This window comes from Mesoplodon mirus, assembly GCF_964341445.2.
Source record: "Mesoplodon mirus genome assembly, chromosome: 12".
NCBI lineage: Eukaryota > Metazoa > Chordata > Mammalia > Artiodactyla > Ziphiidae > Mesoplodon > Mesoplodon mirus.
The window spans coordinates 35,533,564-35,552,902 of record NC_138988.1 but is presented as its reverse complement, the minus strand read 5'-3'; the positions used below and the strand labels follow the sequence as shown (position 1 = coordinate 35,552,902).

Here is a 19,339-nt window from a genome sequence, read left to right as displayed (position 1 = left end):
TCAAGGGGGATGGGAATGAACCAGTTAAAGGAACTGGAATTACATAGCCTGATGTGAAACATAAATCCGGCTCTTCAAGTGAATAGTTAGTTGATGAAGGATAAAGACCAGCTGGGCTCTACTTTCCATGTGCCAACTCAAGGAGAAAGGCCTGTGTATTTTGCTGGGTGGGGGTATAAGTCAGTTGTAATCAAGAAGTCCTGATGGGAGGCTGTTGGGAGGAGGGTGGCTAGTTAGAATAGTGGGATAGGGGACCCTCCCCACCACCTGCCAGGCTGGAAGCTGCCTTCTGCAGGTCTTTATGTTTTCCTCCCCAAGTTAAGAATAGCATTGCCCCTCTCAATAGCTATAGTTAAAAAGTAACATTCTTAATTGACCCATCAGAACCTCCTGCACCTACAAATGTTTCTACTCTCTGATCCATCCTGCCCACTGGGGTTAGAGCTATTTTCATGAAGCACAACTCTGATACCAATTCTCTGCCCAAAGATGGCCCCAGAATAGCTATTTTCAAAGTGTGGTCGATGAAACCCCAGAGGTAAGGTTGCCATTTTAAATAATCAACAGAAAATTTTTTAGTATATCTATGTCCCAGGCAATATTTGAGCATCCTGTATTTTATCTAGTAACCCCTACCTGGGGGACCTTAAGATCCTTTTCAAGGGGTCTTTGAGGTCAAAACTATTTTCACAGGACCACTAAAGCTTCTTTGCTGTTTCCACTGTGTTGACATTTGCACTGATGGTGTGAAATCAACAGTAGTTAAAAGTGCTGGTGTCTTAGCATGAATCAGGGCAGTGACACCAAAGTGTACTGGGGGACATCGTGTGATACACAATCTCTGTCATGTGCTCACAGTAAAAAAAAAAAAAAAAAGCCAGTTTTACTTAAGAATCTCCTTGATGAAGCAGTAAAAATGATTAGTTTTATTAAATCTCAATCCTTGTGTAGATGTCTTCTTAATATTCTGGGTGACATATTGGGATGTATGTATAAATCATTACTGCCGCATACAATGGTTGTCAGTTGTGTGATGGTCTGAGGTGCAAAGCTGAATGGTTGCTTTTTCATGGAACACCACTTTTACTGACAAACTTTGGTTATTGAGACCTAAGTATTTGGCAGACGTTTTGAAAATGAATGAAGTGAGCCAGTCACCTCCAAGAAAAACTTGACAGTGTTTGTGCCAATTATAAAATTTGAGCTTTCAAGTGAAAATTAGAATTTTGAAAAACTTCTGTCTACCACTGAGAGCTTGACAACTTCCCAATGCTCAAAGCCTTTCTGATGAGCTTGGTGGTGATAACAATGAATGTGGGTTTTTTTTTTTTTTGATACTCTAATGAAACATGTCAATATTTGGAAAATCTGTGTAACTCAGTGAGTCAAAATATTCCAAATGACCAATGCATGATATTACCAAATTCTGCATCAGTAGAAAGATCCATTCACAGTGCAATATAAACTGAGTGATTTTAATGTAACAGTATGTAAAAAATTTGCACTGTTATGTTTTTTTTTTTTTTTTTTTTTTTTTTTTGCGGTACCCGGGCCTCTCACTGTTGTGGCCTCTCCCGTTGCGGAGCACAGGCTCCGGACACGCAGGCTCAGCGGCCATGGCTCACGGGCTCACCCGCTCCACGGCATGTGGGATCTTCCCGGACCGGGACACGAACCCATGTCCCCTGCATCGGCAAGCGGACTCTCAACCACTGCGCCACCAGGGAAGCCCCATGGGCTTATTACTATTTTAAAGTGAACTATAAATGATTTTTTAAATGTTCTGTTTGAATTTTGCATATGGTGAATATCAAGTGAGACCATCTACATGGCAAAAGCTCTTTGGGGTCTACCATAAGTTTTTAAAAAAATATTTATTTACTTATTTATTTAGTCTGTGCCGGTCTTAGCTGTGGCACACAGGATCTTTGTTGTGGCATGCATGCGTGATCTAGTTCCCCGACCAGGGATTGAACCTGGGCCCCTTGCATTGGGAGTGTGGAGTCTTACCCACTGTGCCACCAGGCAAGTCCCTACCATAATTTTTAAGAGTGTGAAGGGATTCGGAGACCAAAAATCTTGAGAATCACTGGCCTACAGGACAACACCTAAACTGGTGAACCGGATATTAGGGATTCCTGCCATTCTACTCCAACCTGCCTTTGCCACCTCACTTATCACGACTGTCTCTGAAGTAACCCCAGGTTCCAGCCTAACCACCTACTTAATGATTTCTGCACATGTTCTGCACTTGTCTGCCTGACTCTGTGCATGCCATTCCTCTACCTGGAACACATGTCCACACCCCCTTTATCCACCTGTCTGATGGTTAGTGGGTCAGAGCTACCTCCTTAGGGCCTGAGGATGGAGAGACTCATTTAGACCCAACGTCACAGTCTGTTTATGGCTATACTGTGCATATAGCCTTCAGGATCTGTTTATTTGTCTTCCTTAATTAGAATTCCTGGAGTGCAAAGGACCCAATCTTCCCTCTGTTTATATTTTTTCCAATCTAAAGGCCAAGTGTCCTGCCATAAACTTTATGGGATTTTTGTAAATATTAGCTGACAATTTCTACCGATATCTTTGGGCTTTTATGATCCTGTGCAGATTAATCAGAGTATTTAGTGCCTGCTGTGAGAAGAACACTTGGCAGTGGGGGAAAGGGGGCTAAGGAGGTGACCCTTGCTTAAGGACCTGAACTGTGCTTGGAGAGACAGGATTTATAGCCAAAAAGCAATCAAACGAGACACAAGAAGGTATGTAATCAAAGGAATAACCAGGTGCTGTAGGCCTTTAGGGAAGGGGAGATGGGAGCCAGGGCACGCGCATGTTTGCGGTCGCTGGAGAAATCTGAGCAGGCTCCTGGGAGGAGGCAAGGACTTGCAGGGCACTCGTTAAATAGGGAGGATTTAGTTAGAGGTCAGCAAGGCAGGATTTTGGGTCAGCAAATAAACACAAGCCAGGGCAGAGTCAGGAATGAGCACAGCATGTTCATGGCCTAATGAGGAAGCTGCTGACCATGGTGAAGGTGAATGGTGTGAAATGATAAGGTTGAAAGCGGGTTAGAGGAGTTTAGACTGGACTTGGAAGGAAGGAAGAACAAGCTTTTTTTTTTTTTTTTTTTTTTTTTTTTGGTTAGGTAAGTGACATGGTGTTTTTTTGAGCCAAAGATGGGCTATTTGTGGGAGAAGGAATGGAGATGGGGCATCTAGTTAATGGCCCAGGGGTGTGAGGTGGTGAGGCTCTGGACTGGGGTATCAGCAAGGTTTTTGGAATGAAGTTCACACAGGTCACCACGTCTAGAATGCCAGCATGGAGCCTTTAAATGGCAGTGTTTTATATATAAAGGCCTAGGGATTAAAACTCCACAGTAGTGTGTTAGTGACATAATTGCGTCTTATCATGTGTGGCTGATTTAGAGGTGAAATCTTTTATTCTAGCCTTTCCTCATGTTTTATTGTTTCAGCTACTAAATAATTGTGTGTGGTTTTGGGCAGTTTACTTAACTCCTCGGTGTCTTGGTTTTGTCATCTGTAAAATGAGGGTATTAATAGTTTAATAGTACCTGTCTCATAGCCTCGTTATGAGAATTACATGAGGTAATACATGTAAAGTGCCTATTTTTGCGCCTGACACATAGGAGGCCTTTAAAAAATATTAGCTATTATTATTTATTTATTCAGTAATTCACATTATCATGGGAATATAAGTATTTAAATTACCCAATGGGCCAAAGCATTCAGTGCTAAGCTGAATGAAGGCCCTTAAAAAAAAAAAAAAAAAAGCTTCCTGGAGACAGGGCAAAGATGGGATTCAGAAGCTGGGATGGAAAAATGTTAAAAATTCTAATTCCATAAACTCATTAAGATCTAAAGTGTAAAACTGGGAGACCCAAGTCACAATTTAATTTTGTCACTTCTCAGCTTAAACACCTTCACTGGCTCCCACTGCAGGAAAGATAAATCTGGTCTTTTTAGCAAGCCAGCAAGGCTTCCTTCACTGACGTTTCGTTGGCCATCACAGCCTTCCTTCCCCAGCCCAGCAACCTGCGCCTCAGCTGCTCTGCACTCCTGCTAATTTTCAAACACATCCTGTCCTGCACAGCAGTCTCCCTTGCCTTCACTCTTTCCCCCAAAGCTCATTCCTCTTACCCCATTTATGCACTATAAAATTAATCACCTGTTTTTAATAGACTTTATTTTTAAGGGCATTTTTAGGTTTACAGAAAGATTGCATAGAATGTAGAGTTCCCATAAACTGTCTCCCCCAACAGTTTCTCCTTTCATTAACATCTTGCATTAGTGTGGTCCATTTGTTACAACTGATAAACCAGTATTGATACATTATTCTTAACTAAAGTCCATAGTTTACACTAGGGTTCACCCTGTGTTGTACACTACTATGGGTTTTGACAAATGCATAAGAAAAATGTCCTATAGCCACCATTACAGTATTACAGAATAGCTTCATTGCCCTAAAATCGCCCTGTCCTTCACCTACTTATCCCTCCCTTTTCCCCTCCCTGTCAGTTTTTAACAATCAGTTAAAATGCCATCTCTTTTGTGAAAATATCTCAGAATCCCTCTATTATCAATCTCTTTGATGCTTGCATAACACTCTTCATACCTGTTATAGCTCCTATGTTCCAAATATTATTAGAGATACACACACTCTTTTCTTCCTTTGCTGGAGTGTATGTCCTTGACGGAGGGTCTGTGCCATAGATTTATCCTCACAACACCTAGCCTAGACCCTGTTCTTTTTTTTTTTTAATTTGTGGTACACGGGCCTCTCACTGCTGTGGCCTCTCCCGCTGTGGAGCACAGGCTCCGGACACGCAGGCTCAGCGGCCGTGGCTCATGGGCCCAGCCGCTCCGCGGCATGTGGGATCTTCCCAGACCAGGGCACGAACCCGTGTCCTCTGCATCAGCAGGCAGACTCTCAACCACTGCGCCACCAGGGAAGCCCAGACCCTGTTCTTAACGGGTGCCTTGTGAATGCTGGCTGAATTGTGAGCAAATATTAGGGTGGGATTTTCCAGAATAGGTCTCAAGAGGCAAAGCTTTAGACCTAGAGTTCTGAAAGTGACAAGTGTACTTGTGAATTTTAAACATGCTTCAGGACTCAGGGGTCCATGGATGGGAAACTCTCTGAAGGGAACCGGCTTCTGTCCCTTCAGATTTGGGCTCAGAATCAGCCTCGGTTGAGGTGGCCCAGGCCAGCTTTATAAATATTACTAACTAGGCCTCAGGGCTCTTTCCTTGCCTCTCCTCCCCTCCAAAAACAAAGCAAAAAAAGAAAAGGACAAGGAAGTTGGTTGTTTCCATCCATCTAGTCCCGGTGCCCCTCTCTGGAAGGCCCCTGGAACGTCTGTTTGGTACCCTTCTCTCTCTCCTCAGATGGCTCTCAACAATTGAGGGTGCCCAGCGTGCCTTCTTTGGCCAAGGAGCACCTTCCCTTAATTTCCTAGTTCACGCTGAGCTTTTTGCTTTATTTTCGCTTTAAAGACTTTGTTCTCAAACATTCTAAAACGCTGTAGGAACATGCAGATCAGAAAAGCAAATAAATCGAATCTTCTGAAGTAACAAAGCAGACGTCCTTATTCAACAACCAGCACAACGCTAAATGGGAAATATCAGTCATGCACTAGAGACAGTAGCTTCCCCTCCAGACGGGAACTGCCGTTTGCAAAAACCCCCAACCCTCAAAATGAGGCAGTGAAGGTATCGTAAAACAAACTCCTCTCCTCAGCTCCCAAACGGGAGTCTGCAGTTTCTAGCAGCACTGCCTGTTCTTTTTACGAGACACAAACAGTTTGCAAGACCTCGGCTTTTACTTCCCAGTACCTGCCTCCTAACACACGTGGGGGTGGAGAGGAAGGGAGGGAGTGGGAAAGAGAGATGTCCTCCCCTTCCCCCAACCATCTTAGAGCCCACAGCGGCGCCAGACCCAGCGTTGGGTGAGGTGGGATGAGGGACACTCTGGAAACCAGGTTAGATCTAAAGGTGCTGTTACCTGGGGCGGCGAGTGCTCTCCAGACAGCCAGCCTCCCCCATCCCCCTCGCAATCGGAAAGAGCCGAGGAAAAGTGTGTGTGGGGGGGTGCTCCTGCCCGGCTCCGAATTAGTTTGGGAGCCGGGCAGAGCCCTTCGCCAACCGAGCGACAACCGCCCGCCGGCACCTGTGCTCCTAGGGGGCGGGGCCTCCTCCAGGTGTGCTCCGGGGGAGGACGACGCCGACAGCCGAGGCCAGCCGCGGGAGCCTAAGCGTCCCCCGGCCCCCTCCCCGAAGAAATGCCGGGGGAGGAGCGGTTAATCCGCACCCGGCCTCCGAGCGATCCGCGGGCCCCGCCGGGGGGAAGGGGAGAGCACGCCGCGGTACCGAGGGGGTTAAGCGGGAGGCCCGCGGCTGGAGCGCGCTTAACCCTTCGGCGCCCGCGGGTCAGCCGAGCCTGGCCGGGGTGGCGGGCCCCCGAGTCCCACGCGGCGGCTACCCCGACCGCGCGGGCCGTGCGGGGGGAGCCGCGGGTCGGCCTCCGATCGCCGGGGCGCGGCGCGGCCCGTGGGAGGCCCGGGGCGGGCGGGGGGAGGAGGGGGACGCGGCGGCGGGCGCGCAGCGTCGCCAGGGCGAAGCCGGCGTGCGGCGCGGCGCGGCGGGCGCGGAGCTAGCGAGCGAGCGCCTCCGTCCCCGGATGTGAGCTCCGGCTACCCGCGGTCGCGAGCCAGCGGCGGCGCGGGCGGCGGCGGCGGCGGGCACCGGGCACCGCGGCGGGCGAGCGGGCGGGCATGGGGGGCGCGCCGAGCGGCCCTGGCGGCCGGGCCGGCATCCTCGCGGCGTCCCTCCGCTAGAGGGGGGGACCAAGCCAATTCTCCTTTGCAGCAAAAAATTACATGTATATATTATCAAGATAATATATACATCCGATCTTATTTTTTAAAAAAAGTTTATTTTGCTCCGATTTTGAAAAAGAGGGAGCGTGGGTGGCCAGCGGTTTTTATAAATTATTCTTATTTTCTGTTATCTGTCCTCGTCCCTCCCCACCCCCTGCTGAAGCTTGAATAAGGGCAGGGATCGCGGCTCCTACCTATCGGTCACCCCCTTACCCGTTCCTCCCCCGCCCCAACGCCTAACACAGTGCCCTGCACACAGTAGGCGCTCAATAAATGTTCGTGGATGATGATGATGATGATGATGAAAAAAATGCAGCATCAACGGCAGCAGCAAGCGGACCACGCGAACGGTGAGCAGCCAGAGCCTGGGCACCCGCTGCCAAATCTAATCCTTGTCATGGTCCTCCTATACCCACCCCCCTCTTCCTTCTCACCCCCCTCCCATCTCTGATGCGCTGGTGGGTTGAGGGGGTTGGAGAGGATGCTTCTAGCTCGGTGTCATCTACATAGAAAGGGGAGATGCGTGACAGCCACTCCGTTCTCCCCTTCAGGCCTTGAATGTCAGAGCTAATTCTGCATTTGTGGGGTTGGGGGCGGCTGTGGAGTCCTTGGAGTACTGTGCCGCCGGAGGGGCGGCGAGCCGAGGTGATTCGGCTTCAGTGTCCTCGGGCTCAACTTTCCTCCAACGCTCCTGAGCGATGGAAAGGGGGTGGCTATGAGTCTTCAGCCGGAGCCCCCTTTCCAGCCTCTTCACCTCCTTCCCCGGCCCCTGGTTAATTAAGAAGAAGGTCTCTGGTGGCATCCGGAAAATTCTAGGATTGCCAGGTTTCAACCTTCTCGCCGGTGGGTGAAGCATCCCCCTACCCTTGAGAGGGAGGCTGGGTCTCGGAGTCGCCGGCCAGGGGGTCGGGTGGAACGCGTATTCCCGCTCGCAGCGCTGCTGTGCACACGTCGGTAACCTAGCAATGCCCGGAGAGTCGCTGCCGCTGTGAGGCTCTGCGCCCCAGCCCGGCCACGTGCAGTTACCATGCCGGCCCGGCTGGGTCGAGGGAAGGGGGCGCAGCTCCTGGCCAGCCCTCTTCACTCCTGCTTGGAGGTCACTGGAGTCCCCCACAACCCTCCACGGGCTCGCAGCCTTCCCGATGAGCGCTCCCCAAGGGAAGACTTGGGGCGACTTCTCCCCTGGCTGAGACCGTCTGCTGCCCAACCCCGCGGCCCCCTCTCAGGCTGCTGGCCAGGCAGACGTGTGCTCGCTTTGACTCTTCCTTGCTTTGTACTGAGCAAGAATTGGTTTTGCAAACGCCCATCCCTCTACCTCTGCCACCACGCTCACTTTGACTTCTGTCTCAGTAAGGAGGTTGTGACCAGAGGCAGGCAGGTGCCAGGGAGACCTGCCTGGGTCTTGGCCTGACCCCAGGCTGGAGAGGGCTTTGCACATGGAACTGTCTTGGGGTTCTACCCTGTGTGCACTTGGATACCAGCCTACACTGAGGTGATTCCTGTTTAGGCCTTGAGGGCCCCTGGCATAACCCAGCCTGTCTATCCTAGGTGTAAGGGTGCAGGCTGCCTGCCTTGTCTGTTTCTTCGGATGCTGGCTTGGCTGCTGCAGCTGCAATTTAAAATGCAAAAAAGCCCTAAAGATGTTTTCTGTTTTCCAAAGACTGTGGAGGAAATGAGTCCCAAGCATCATGAATTTTCATTTGGAGGAAGTGTCAGTGCATAATCTAAGTATTGGTTATGGGGCTTTTGGTATTGCCCTGGTGCCAGTGGAGGATTTTTTTTCCATGCTGAAAAAAATGCATTGGTGGCTATGGAAAGATGTTGGAGTAACACCCTGAAAATGATTAAGACTGTTGAATTATTGCCACTGCTTTTTTTGTGTGTGTGTGATGGTAGTTATTTTGAAGAAAAGCTGTTGTATGTATCTGTTAACTCATTAGAGATACATGGGTTTTAAAAGTCAGAAAAGATTTGAAATAAACGTGGGAATGACCTCAGTTTGTCTGAAGGAATGCACTGAAAGACTCCTTGTGAAGACACGGATGTAGGGAGTTACTAACCCATTGAGCGTGATGCAGCAGTGGTCCTGTGTTACTGACACTTTGGGCAGGGCTTGTGGACTTTTCTTGCTACTCTTGCTGGCCAAACCCTGTTTCTGAAAAATAGGACATGAGGTTTCAAATGGAAACATGGGGATGTTCTTGATGGGAAACCACTTTAGTTTTCTTCTGACACTGGATTCTCATTGTTTTGTTTTGTTTTTTAATTTTCCTTTTTCTCCTTCTTCCCAGAGGCAAACTATGCAAGAGGCACCAGGCTCCCTCTTTCTGGTGAAGGACCAACTTCTCAGCCGAATAGATCCAAGCAAACCGTCCTGTCTTGGCAAGCCGCGATCGACGCTGCTAGACAGGCCAAGGCTGCCCAAACTATGAGCACCTCTGCACCCGCACCTGTAGGATCTCTCTCCCAAAGAAAACGTCAGCAATACGCCAAGAGCAAAAAACAGGGTAACTCGTCCAACAGCCGACCTGCCCGCGCCCTTTTCTGTTTGTCACTCAATAACCCCATCCGAAGAGCCTGCATTAGTATAGTGGAATGGAAGTATCCTTTTTTGGGGGAATGCTTTCTCGTTTTCTCTTTTACCATCTGTTCTTTAAAAGGATTTGCTTTCTGAAATGGCACTTACAAAGTGATAGCATTTTGGAATGTGAGCAACAGAAGAAGTTGTGTGTAGAGGGTTTCATGGTATATAATTTCCTATCTCCTCTGGGTGCAGAGGGGTATCTCTCTGGGTAAGTATAGGCTACTCTGTGTGTGTGTGTGTGTGTGTGTGTGTAGTGGTGGGGGAGGGAGTGACAACCTGAAACTTCAAAGTGGTAGATAATTAAAATATGACATTAACCTTTGGTCATTTGACACTAGGTGGTTAGTTTAAATGCACCATTGTTTTTTGGCAGTGGTATGCATTGAACCTATTGCAAATAAGGTATGCTGATTTTAAAAAAAACTGTACTAGAAATAAATACATTTTTGACCTTTAGTGGAATCTTCTCATTTTGACGTTTGGAATTTGCCTCGGAAACTCCAATTAATGCTAAGATGGCTTGTAGATCTGACATTTGGTGAGTCTGATTGTTCAGGTAGCTACAAATATGAACACTTGCTTCATAGGGAGGGAGCAATTTGCTCATCAATGCTATGACTTCCTGGAATTTCCTTTTGACAAGTTCCAAAACAGCATTTGAAACGTGAGCGTGAGGGAGCATGTGAAGGGAGAGGTTTGTGTGTGCCTCTTCTTTCAGCGCCCGTGTGGGTTAGAGCACAGCCCTCAGTGGAGGAATTTGCAGTTGCTGCCTTTATAAAAAAACTCCGTCTGTGTCCTTGGACTGGAGTTACATTTCTGGGTGTCTCTTTTGTATTTTTAAAACTGAACTCCAACTGCCCCAGGAGGGTGGTTAGGGCCCAGATCTTGGAAAACTAGGGTGTACTGCCTGCTCACTCCCTCCCCTAAACCTGGAGGCCAGGTTCCAGTGCCCGCCACCCTTCAGAGAAGGTTGACTGAGGCCTTTCTTTCTGAGCAAATGGCTTTCTAATTAGTCAGATGATTCATCGGTTTGGGTAAAACACAGCATTTCCTTCTCCCAGAAGTATATTCGGAGTTGACCTGGGCCTTAGAGCAGTTCCTAAGCATGGGAAGGAGTATGAATAAAGGGCTTCCCCATGGAGGCTGAGGGGAGGGGAGGGGCGGTCATGCTACAAAGGGAGGGGGTTGGTGACCCGGGCTAGAAAGTGGAGCTGAAACCCCTGTATCATTTGGGTGCCTAGCTAGGCAGCTCTTTGCACGCCCTCTGTCTTAGCTGGCTACTTTGTGTGCTCTCAGAGAGTTAAAATGAGGTAACTGTCTAGAAAGGTTTTGTAGAGAGTAGCCAAGTGTAGGATTTGAGGGGTTTTCATGCGCTTTTTCCTTTTTAGAACAGATGTCTCCTCTCCAGAGGGAGTTGCGGTGTCTGTCACATGGCTGGGGTTGTGTGGATGTGTTTTCTCTTTAGGTTCTTTCTGAGTCTGAGGACGAACACTGGTGTCGGCCCAGGAGGGAGCCGGCTCCACAGGGTGTCCCTCAAGTGGCATGGCAGCAGTCAGAGGCACAGACTGTACTTAGCCAGAAAGATCTCGTCCTCCTCAGGTTGGCTTGATGTGACTCTGAGTAAGCAGAGGCCTCTCGGTGGGGTCATTAATTTCATGTGGAGTGAGGTGGGAGGCCTGGTGCTGTTTGTGCACAGTAGTTTCTCTTTGTGCACAGTAATTTGTATATAGTAATTTATGTGAACGGAGTGAATTCCTGGATGGTGCTGCCGACTCCCGTTCCCACACTGCCAGACATGTGTGCAGGAATTAGGGGCTGTGGCTGCCAGTGCAGGGAGAAGCCGCCCCTACAAATGGGGAAGTTTGCAGAATAGATCCTGAAACGATACATGATTTTTTTCAAGTGACAGTTTTCTTCAGGTTCAGGGAGCAGGGTATGGGCAGCCTCCTAAAGCCAGCAGTGCCAGGTCCTGTCAGCACTGGGAGAGTGAGTCTTTACCTGCTGTTTGCCTTTCCATGCAGGCAAAGCAGAGTGTCCTGCACTTGGGGAATGAGGAAGGAGTATTTAGGATCAGACCCATCTGTTTCTCTGATGCTCTGTTCTGCTTGACTTGTCAGAATCTTGTGGCAGTGGGTTAGTATCCACCAGTACCTGGAGTCTGAAACTGGACCACCATAAAGAAAAAGTACTCTTATGTCTGCTTTCCTGAACGGCATCAGTGCTTCTCAGAGTTGCTGGTTTATCATTTAGGTAGCAGGAAATTAAAAAGGCAGAATGGTGGTGCGGGGGAGGGGAGAGACAGTAACTGTGTTTCCATATAGGATAGCCCTGGGGCAATTGACTTTTAAAATTTTGGAAGGAACTGCCAAAAGGAAAAATGAAAAGGAGATTCTGAAGTCTTTTTAAGGTGGACTGCCTTAAAGTTGGGTCCCTACATAAGAGATTTTGTAATACTAGATGAGTTAAAAGAATAACTATGAGGGAAGGATAGCTGGCTTTAAAAGTAAGCCCCTCAAATTAGTAAGGGAATAATGTCTTTCACGTCCATATTTCAGTGAGTGTTAAAGGTCTTCAAGAGGCTGAGGCTTCATGAAACTCAACGTATCCCCAGAGACATGAGGGGTCTCTGTTTCCTTCAGCATCTTTGGATTTTCCAGAAGGAAATCAGGGTGAGTGGAGAAGGTCTGTGCATATCCTCAAAGCTTTAGGACTTGGAGATGTTTAGTGAAACTGTGGCCTTGCCTTTTATGGGTGAGTGTATGGGAGAAACAGTGTCGTACAACCAAGCCCGGAGTTGGAGATTAGATTGGTGCTCGTGAAACCTTGCATTTGGAAAGGCTGAAAACCAAGAGAGGAAAAACAGTCATTTTGGCAGATGTCAAATTTTGTATTGCCAGTTTTGACAGTGTCTCTTAATAACACCAGAAGGTTTAAGCAAGTATCTGTTGAAGGCTGCTCTCAGAGCGATTCTTCCAGACAGACCCCTGAGATTTAGAAATGTTAAGTCGAACTCTGAAAGTGTCTGGTGGTGATTTCTTATGGCCTTTTATTTAATTTGTTTATAAATTGAACACAGTAACAACACGTTATAAACGGAGCTCCGGTCTGGCTCTAATCTAAAACAGTGATAACCGCTGATTAGTAAGAAGGAAAGCGGAGGAGGGAGGTGAAGCCTGGCTTGCTTGTTACAGCGAGGGATTGGAACAGCCACAAGACGGTCACAGGTGGAATGGAGAAGGTCCTTGGTGACTTGTCCTATCCCAGTTCGGACAGGAGATTCAGACTGACCCAGCCAAGAAGAGCCTCCAAGAAAACGGCTGTAACACATGGTGACAAGTATTTGTGGAAGAGGTTTGTCTTATGATGGCTTTTCTTTGTGTCTACAACAGCCAGGAATTTAGCTCTCTGAGGCCCTTGTTGCTGTGAAAATGACACGAAGTAGAAACCTGTTTCACACAGTGCCCTAGTTGGATGTACTTTTAGGTTTTCATATAAAATGTCCAACAGAAGAATGAGTGTAACGTGATCCTTGCAACAGAGGAAAAGGGCGTGGAGATGTCATTTGATAGGAAGATCTGCTGTGAGTTGACCACTAACTGTTACTCCTGCTGGAAACCTTGTAGTCACAGCAGTCAGTTGAATAAGGATTTGTGGGTAAAATTTTCATTTAAAAAGCAGTTCAAAAGTGGTGTGATCGGGAGTGTGACGAGAGAGATGGTTTATGTTGGTGTAACACAAATATACCTTAACAAAAATTTTCAGACCATTTGACATATTTATATTATTGGCTATTTTTGCCAATTGTGTGGCCTTAGCTATTTACATCCCATTCCCTGAAGATGATTCTAATTCAACAAATCATAACTTGGTAAGTGTCCTTAGAGTTGCTGCTTGTCCTGTTGTGTGCTTGTCATTTACCTCTATACTGAAGCTGGAAGCTGGCAGCTGTCTTTCTGGGTGGTTGAAGTTAACAGCTATGCATGTGATGTTTCACAGAGCTTTGCAACAGCGGTGTTTTTTTTTTTTTTTTTTGACCTGTATTCTCAAATTCATACTGAATGAAAGTGTTTAAAGTCATGAATCTTGTATAAATAGATGTGGAACTTTTCATAGAAGAGGTTTGTAGCAGATTTAAAAATAACTTTTCTCTCCATATAGGTTTTTTTTGTCAACCATTCTTTTCCTCGTAATGTTAGCCTTTTTTTTTTTTTTTAATCCAGTGTTATTCGGGAGTTGTGGGTACTATTGGGTACTATGGTTAATTTTTCTGGTAAGTAGAGAGTTATCATAGCTTCTGTACCTGAACTATTAATTTTTACAGAAGTAGAACACAACAAAACTAATCCATGTAATGCATAATTTGGTGAATGTACAGTAGAGTATTGAAGTTCCTCCACTTGGTCCTATGAAATGCTCCAAGATAAAATGATTCTATGGTGAAATAAATTGGGATACTTCCATATACCTTATTGCTCTCTTAAAGATTTATAGTGCACGTTAACTCAGTAAAAGCTCCAGGAAAGTCTGTAGTTAAAAAACCAGTTTCATTTTGTTTAACTCAGCTAGTCCCTAAAAGTAATTGGTCATGGATTCTTTAAACATTTTTTTGGCAGAGTGCATCACAGTGTTTCATGGAACTTCCTTTGGGAAAGGTTGATATAGTTTAAAAAAAAGCACTGAAGAGCACTGGAGTGGGACTGGGAGTTGTCCCAGTGGACTGTCAACTGGCTGTATTTTGGGGCATTTCCCAGACCCGTTTTGCATTGCCATTTACCCACCTGTCAATTCGGGGGATCGGATGAGAAGAGCACCAGGGTTGTTTTTACCTCTGACATCCTGTAATCTTTCCTTGATGATTCAGAAGCCATTTTAGGATTTTTTCTGGTACTGCAGCATCCTCTTTGCAAAGATCAGTCCTTCGTGAGTGGAGGCTGTGCAGAAAGGAGGTGAATGAGGGGCTGGTCCCGGATAAACAGGAAATTCTCCCTATTGTTTTGCTTTCCCCTCTTTTAGCTGGTTCCATTTGGTTTTGGTTTCTCATGCTGAAGCTGTATTTTAGTAGGGCTGGATGTTCTTAGCTGAGTGTTGTAAAGTCAAAACTAGTGAGGGGAGAGCTCTGCCGGGGTCTGTAGATGTTGACATTATGCTCTTATGATTTTAGAGTTCATGGTTTATGTACAGGCTTTCATGTTACATTTAAAATGTGCGGCACATTTCAGATGTAGTGTGATGTCTCTTCATATTTGGGCTTTTGTAGTCTGATGTGTAGGGAATTTTAAAAAATTTTGGATACTGCTACTGAAAGTACAACTGTAAATGGGAGTTGGATACACATGTAAAGACTTACTGGTAGTATATATTTATACTGTGCTAGAGATGATCTGTGTGACTGGATATTTTAAATAGCTTGTGATTTAGCTGTAGACATGTGACTTTAGACAATCATTTCAAAGGAAAAGCAGAAGTAGTGAAAAGCCCCCACAATGGGGCTAGATCATCACAGTCTAGGCCACAGATGGTGTCAGCCTTGTTACCAAATTTAACAACGTGGATGGTGACCCAGTTTGTTGCTTTTTGTAGCTCAAGAGAACATGATTAAACAAACTTAGAAAATAGATACCTTTCTGAAAGGCAGATTAATTCAGATCCATGGAATAATTAATGTAGCTGCATGTGTAAGTCAATTAATATTCTGATTTTTTTTTTTCCCAGGGAAGTTCAGGGCACTAATATAAGTACTGTCGGGCCATTTGGATTTCTCAGCTAATAAGTGAGGGAATAAAACATAGGAAATGGATAAATCTCTCTTCCTCCCCCTGGCAGTCCCTCCCCCGTGGATCTTTTATTGACAGTTCTTAAAACACCGGCCTTTTGTGGGTGGGAGAGGGCAGTGTGTTAGTTTGGCAATCCTTTCTAAAAAACCCAACATATATTTCTTTGACCTCTTAACATTCTGAAACTTATAGCATTCAAGTTTGTGTTCACTTGGCTGGTCACATGGCCAGACGAGTTTAATCTCTGCCTAACTCTTTAAATATTTCCTTTCTCACTGTGGGAAGGGAAGATCTTTGTGGATTTCCCCCTGACTCTTAGCAAGGTCCCATGCCATGTCAGTCCTCCTGCCAGGGAGCCGGTTTTTTTTTTTAAAAACATTTGACCCAATTTGTACCAAAGTGATTGCTCTGTTTTTGGGATTGGTTTAGAGGCAGCTGAACGAAGCTTATTTTTCATCTGTAGTAAATACCTTTCAATTAATGTGAATGGCAAAACAAAGGGCAGAGACTGATACGGATTGCAAAGCTGTACGGTACGTGTCAGGGAGCTGGTGGTTTCCTTTGCCTCCAAGCTCTGTCGGGAATGTAGATGTTGAGCGCTTAAAGTACGATTCAGGGCCAGCTTTGTGGAAGATGTTTCTGCCTGTTACAGGTAGTTGGCAGTGAAATTATTACTTTTGTTGGGTAAGAAATGTGGCCATCTCCCTTGGTCCAATGTGCGTTTAGTCTGGGTTGTACCTAACTGAGCCAGCTTTGGGGATTTGGAGACTACCTTGGGGGCAGCAAGTTTTCCCAGTGTTAGATTAAAAAAAAAATTATATATATATATATATATAAACAATCTCAAGTTTCTATGCAGCTTTCATCTGTGGACTTGCAGGGACTAGTGGAGGCTGCAGCCATGGAAACGGTGCAACTCAGTTCCCACAGCAATCTCCCTCCTAGATCAGTCGGTAGCAGGATTTCCTCAGTTCCACTTACTGAAAGCGTATACCATTTATTTAATTTTTTTCTTAGCATGGGGCAGGGGGCGGGGAGCGCTTCTTTATGGAGTGTCAGCGTGGGAATGATCACAATTCTGTACCTCACTGTGTTGGAAAATGCTTTATTTCACTTCCCAAACTTCAGTTTCTCATAAGTCACAAACTGACTGAACGCTTCAGTCTGGGCATCCTGCTACTGGAACTCCCACCCCACCCCCGGGCCCAGTTCTCCATAGCGCTGACCGGCCTCAAATTAGAACTGTCCAAAGGAGGGCGCCCAGCTGCCAGCCCTGACCTTCCTTGATGTCTGCAGCCACCGAGGGCAGGGCGCGTGGCCTAGGCCGCTCTGTCCCTTTACCAGGTGCTCAATATATGTGTTTGACACTCAACGAGAAGGTTTACTAAGTCTTTGACCCCCTTTTGGCCCCCTTTCTCATCTTGCCTTTGTGTTTTTAGACGGCTGACACTTGGCCTCTAAAAAGCCCCTCACGTCTTCCCCTTCCTCTCCATTCACATTGCGGTCAGATGGCTTTTGCTAGAGGAGTGATCCTGAGGTTTCAGGGGCGACCTGCTTCCCAAGGGAAGGCTGGGTGCTCCTTGGTCTACCCAACCTTTTCTGGTTCACCTTCTGTGCCTCTCCTTCATACCCACCCCCACCCCCATCCGTTAGTCCACCAGCTGATCGTGAACACCCCTCCCTGCTCTTGTCCACCTCCTGGCCTCTTCTCCATCTGAAATACCTCTTCCTCCCCACCACCCCTTCATCACTGTCACTGTCCTTAGAGCTGCTCAGGAATAATCTCAAAGGATGTCTCTTCTGTGAAGCCTTTTCTGACCCTGATTAGAAGTAACACTCTTATCTGAACTGCTCTGCTGGCACTTTGCATATAAAACACCTTATATTTTGGTTATTTATGTGCACATCTTATCTTTGTCTTATCAAGCCTCTTCAGAATGCAACTCACAGTGAATCATTTTGGAACCCCAATAGCACTGAGCCTGACGGTGTGTAGAAGATGTTCATAAATGCGGGTTGTTGAGGACCACTGAATGAATGCTCTCAGGAGAAGTTTCCCACCCAGTCTTTCCTCTGAACCGTACTCAGGATTTCCTTGTGTGGCAGGTTCCTCTGAGGACTCTTTCGAGGTCCTTGGCGGGGGGTAGGTGGGAAGTTCCACGTGTTTACTCCTGAAAAGCTGAGGGTCTCATGACCCTGCTCCTCATGTATCCCTGGCTGAAGGCACCGTGGGGCTGGGTTTCCGAGCTGAGCAGCCTTATGCGTTTTGTGCTCCAGCTCCAGGGCTCCAAGTAGCAGAGTGGCGGGAGCATGTCTGGGAAGCAGTGCTGTCTGGGGACTCCTGTCAGGGGGACCAGATGCCTTATGAGGGCCAGGAACGCTGTGGGACAGCCTACTTTGATTGCATTCTCTCCTCCATGGCCGAGATTCCCACGCAGTGTTTCCTGGGCTTAAAAAGCGAGTTCATGGGCTCTGCATGGTCCATAGTTTAGCATCTCAAATAGTGAGTGGTGTGAATTGAAATACCTGAAACACAGTTTCGTAACCTGTCTCCTTGGGCTTTGCCTAGAAGGTGGCTTTTATTTCCGTACCTCATCTCTGTGGCTTTGCTCTGTTGTCTTTCTGTTTGAATTGCGAGTTTATTTCTGCATGCCTAGATGCCGTTTCTCTAGGACAGCTTGTGTGCTGCCCTCAGTTCAGCCTTCTCTGATCCTTGTCCCCACCTTCCACCCCACCTGCCTATGTGCAAGTAGTACTTGCTTTCCTCTTTGCAGATATTCACCCCTTTCCGCCTTATTCTATAACTGCTGTGGGAAGTGGCTTGGTGTGTGGGGTGCAGTTCTGCACATGGGCTTTGGGCTCTGACAGCCTGGCTCTTTGGCTGATGAGCTGAGTGACTTTGTTTTTGTTTTTTAAAATTAATTAATTAATTAATTTTTGGCTGCATTGTGTCTTAGTTGCCAGGCTTTCTCTAGTTGCGGCGAGCAGGGGCTACTCTTCATTGCACTGTGTGGGCTTCTCATTGCAGTGGCTTCTCTTGTTGTGGATCATGGGCTCTAGGTGCGTGAGCTTCAATAGTTGTGGCTCGCAGGCTCAGTAGTTGTGGTGAACTGGCTTAGTTGCTCCACGGCACGTGGGATCTTCCCAGACCAGGGCTCGAACCCGTGTCCCCTGCACTGGCAGGTGGATTCTTAATCATTGCATCACCAGGGAAGTCCCGAGCTGAGTGGCTCTGGATGAAAGTAGCATATGCTGAGTCTGACTGGTCTCGATGGTGTTGCGAACTTAACCCTGTGCGGGCGCACAGTAGGCACATCAGGAAATGCACGTGGAATGGGTGGGTCCATAAATGAATGACTGTGTGGGATTCCATGGCATGTCCTTATAGATCAGTAGTTAATTTTCAGCAATTGGCTAATGATTAATGTTTGCTGGAGAGGCTGACTTTCATTGTCCAATATTAATGAGAATCCCAGGAAGCACCTGTCAGTTTGTCTTGAATTTCAGGATTGTATATTTCTTGGCAAATTTAACTCTTTATATCGGAAGGAGGAGAGAAGAAAGACAAATGCTTGATACTTTTTGAATCCCTGCCTCATAAGCTGGCTTCTGTGTTCAGCACTGTGTGTGAGCCACGTGTGAGAGGTTGTACTTGGGTGGGTGTGTGTCACATTTCGTGTAAGGGTTGGTGGAGCAGCAGAATGCCCAGAATAGATGGACTTGGGGAGTGACATTTAACCCAGAGCTGGTGAACCCGTTTATGCCTTGTACAAGTAATTGCATCTCTTTTGTCGTCTTGCCTTATGTTGACAAAGAACAAGTTACCCAGATTGATGTTTTATTGAACAGACTTGGATTGAGAATCGGCAGTTTTTCAGAAATCAAACCCAAGTCTTAAGGAATTCAGATTTACTTCTATTAAAGTTCCTTAAGAGGAATTCCCAAACGGTCCTCACCCTTTTGGTTTGTTAAAAAGTGAACCTCATTTCTCTATAGACACACCTCGAACACTGGAACTTCCCTGCTTAGACCCTTGAAAAATGAACCTGTCTTAGAGTGAGGATATGTTGGTGTATTGGCCAGAACCTG

General features: G+C 46.7%; 1 protein-coding gene across 1 annotated transcript in view; it reads left to right on the top strand.

Moving 5' to 3' along the window:
- Positions 1–7,080: 7,080 nt before the first annotated feature.
- The window catches only part of CACNA1D (calcium voltage-gated channel subunit alpha1 D), a 321,680-nt gene continuing 309,421 nt past the window's right edge, over positions 7,081–19,339 (top strand). Inside the window, exons 1-3 of the mRNA XM_082638784.1 lie at positions 7,081–7,242; positions 9,184–9,493; positions 13,239–13,344. Of these exons, the coding sequence (XP_082494910.1) occupies positions 7,176–7,242; positions 9,184–9,493; positions 13,239–13,344 (483 nt within the window). The 5' untranslated portion in view covers positions 7,081–7,175. The remainder of the gene's footprint in view (positions 7,243–9,183; positions 9,494–13,238; positions 13,345–19,339) is intronic.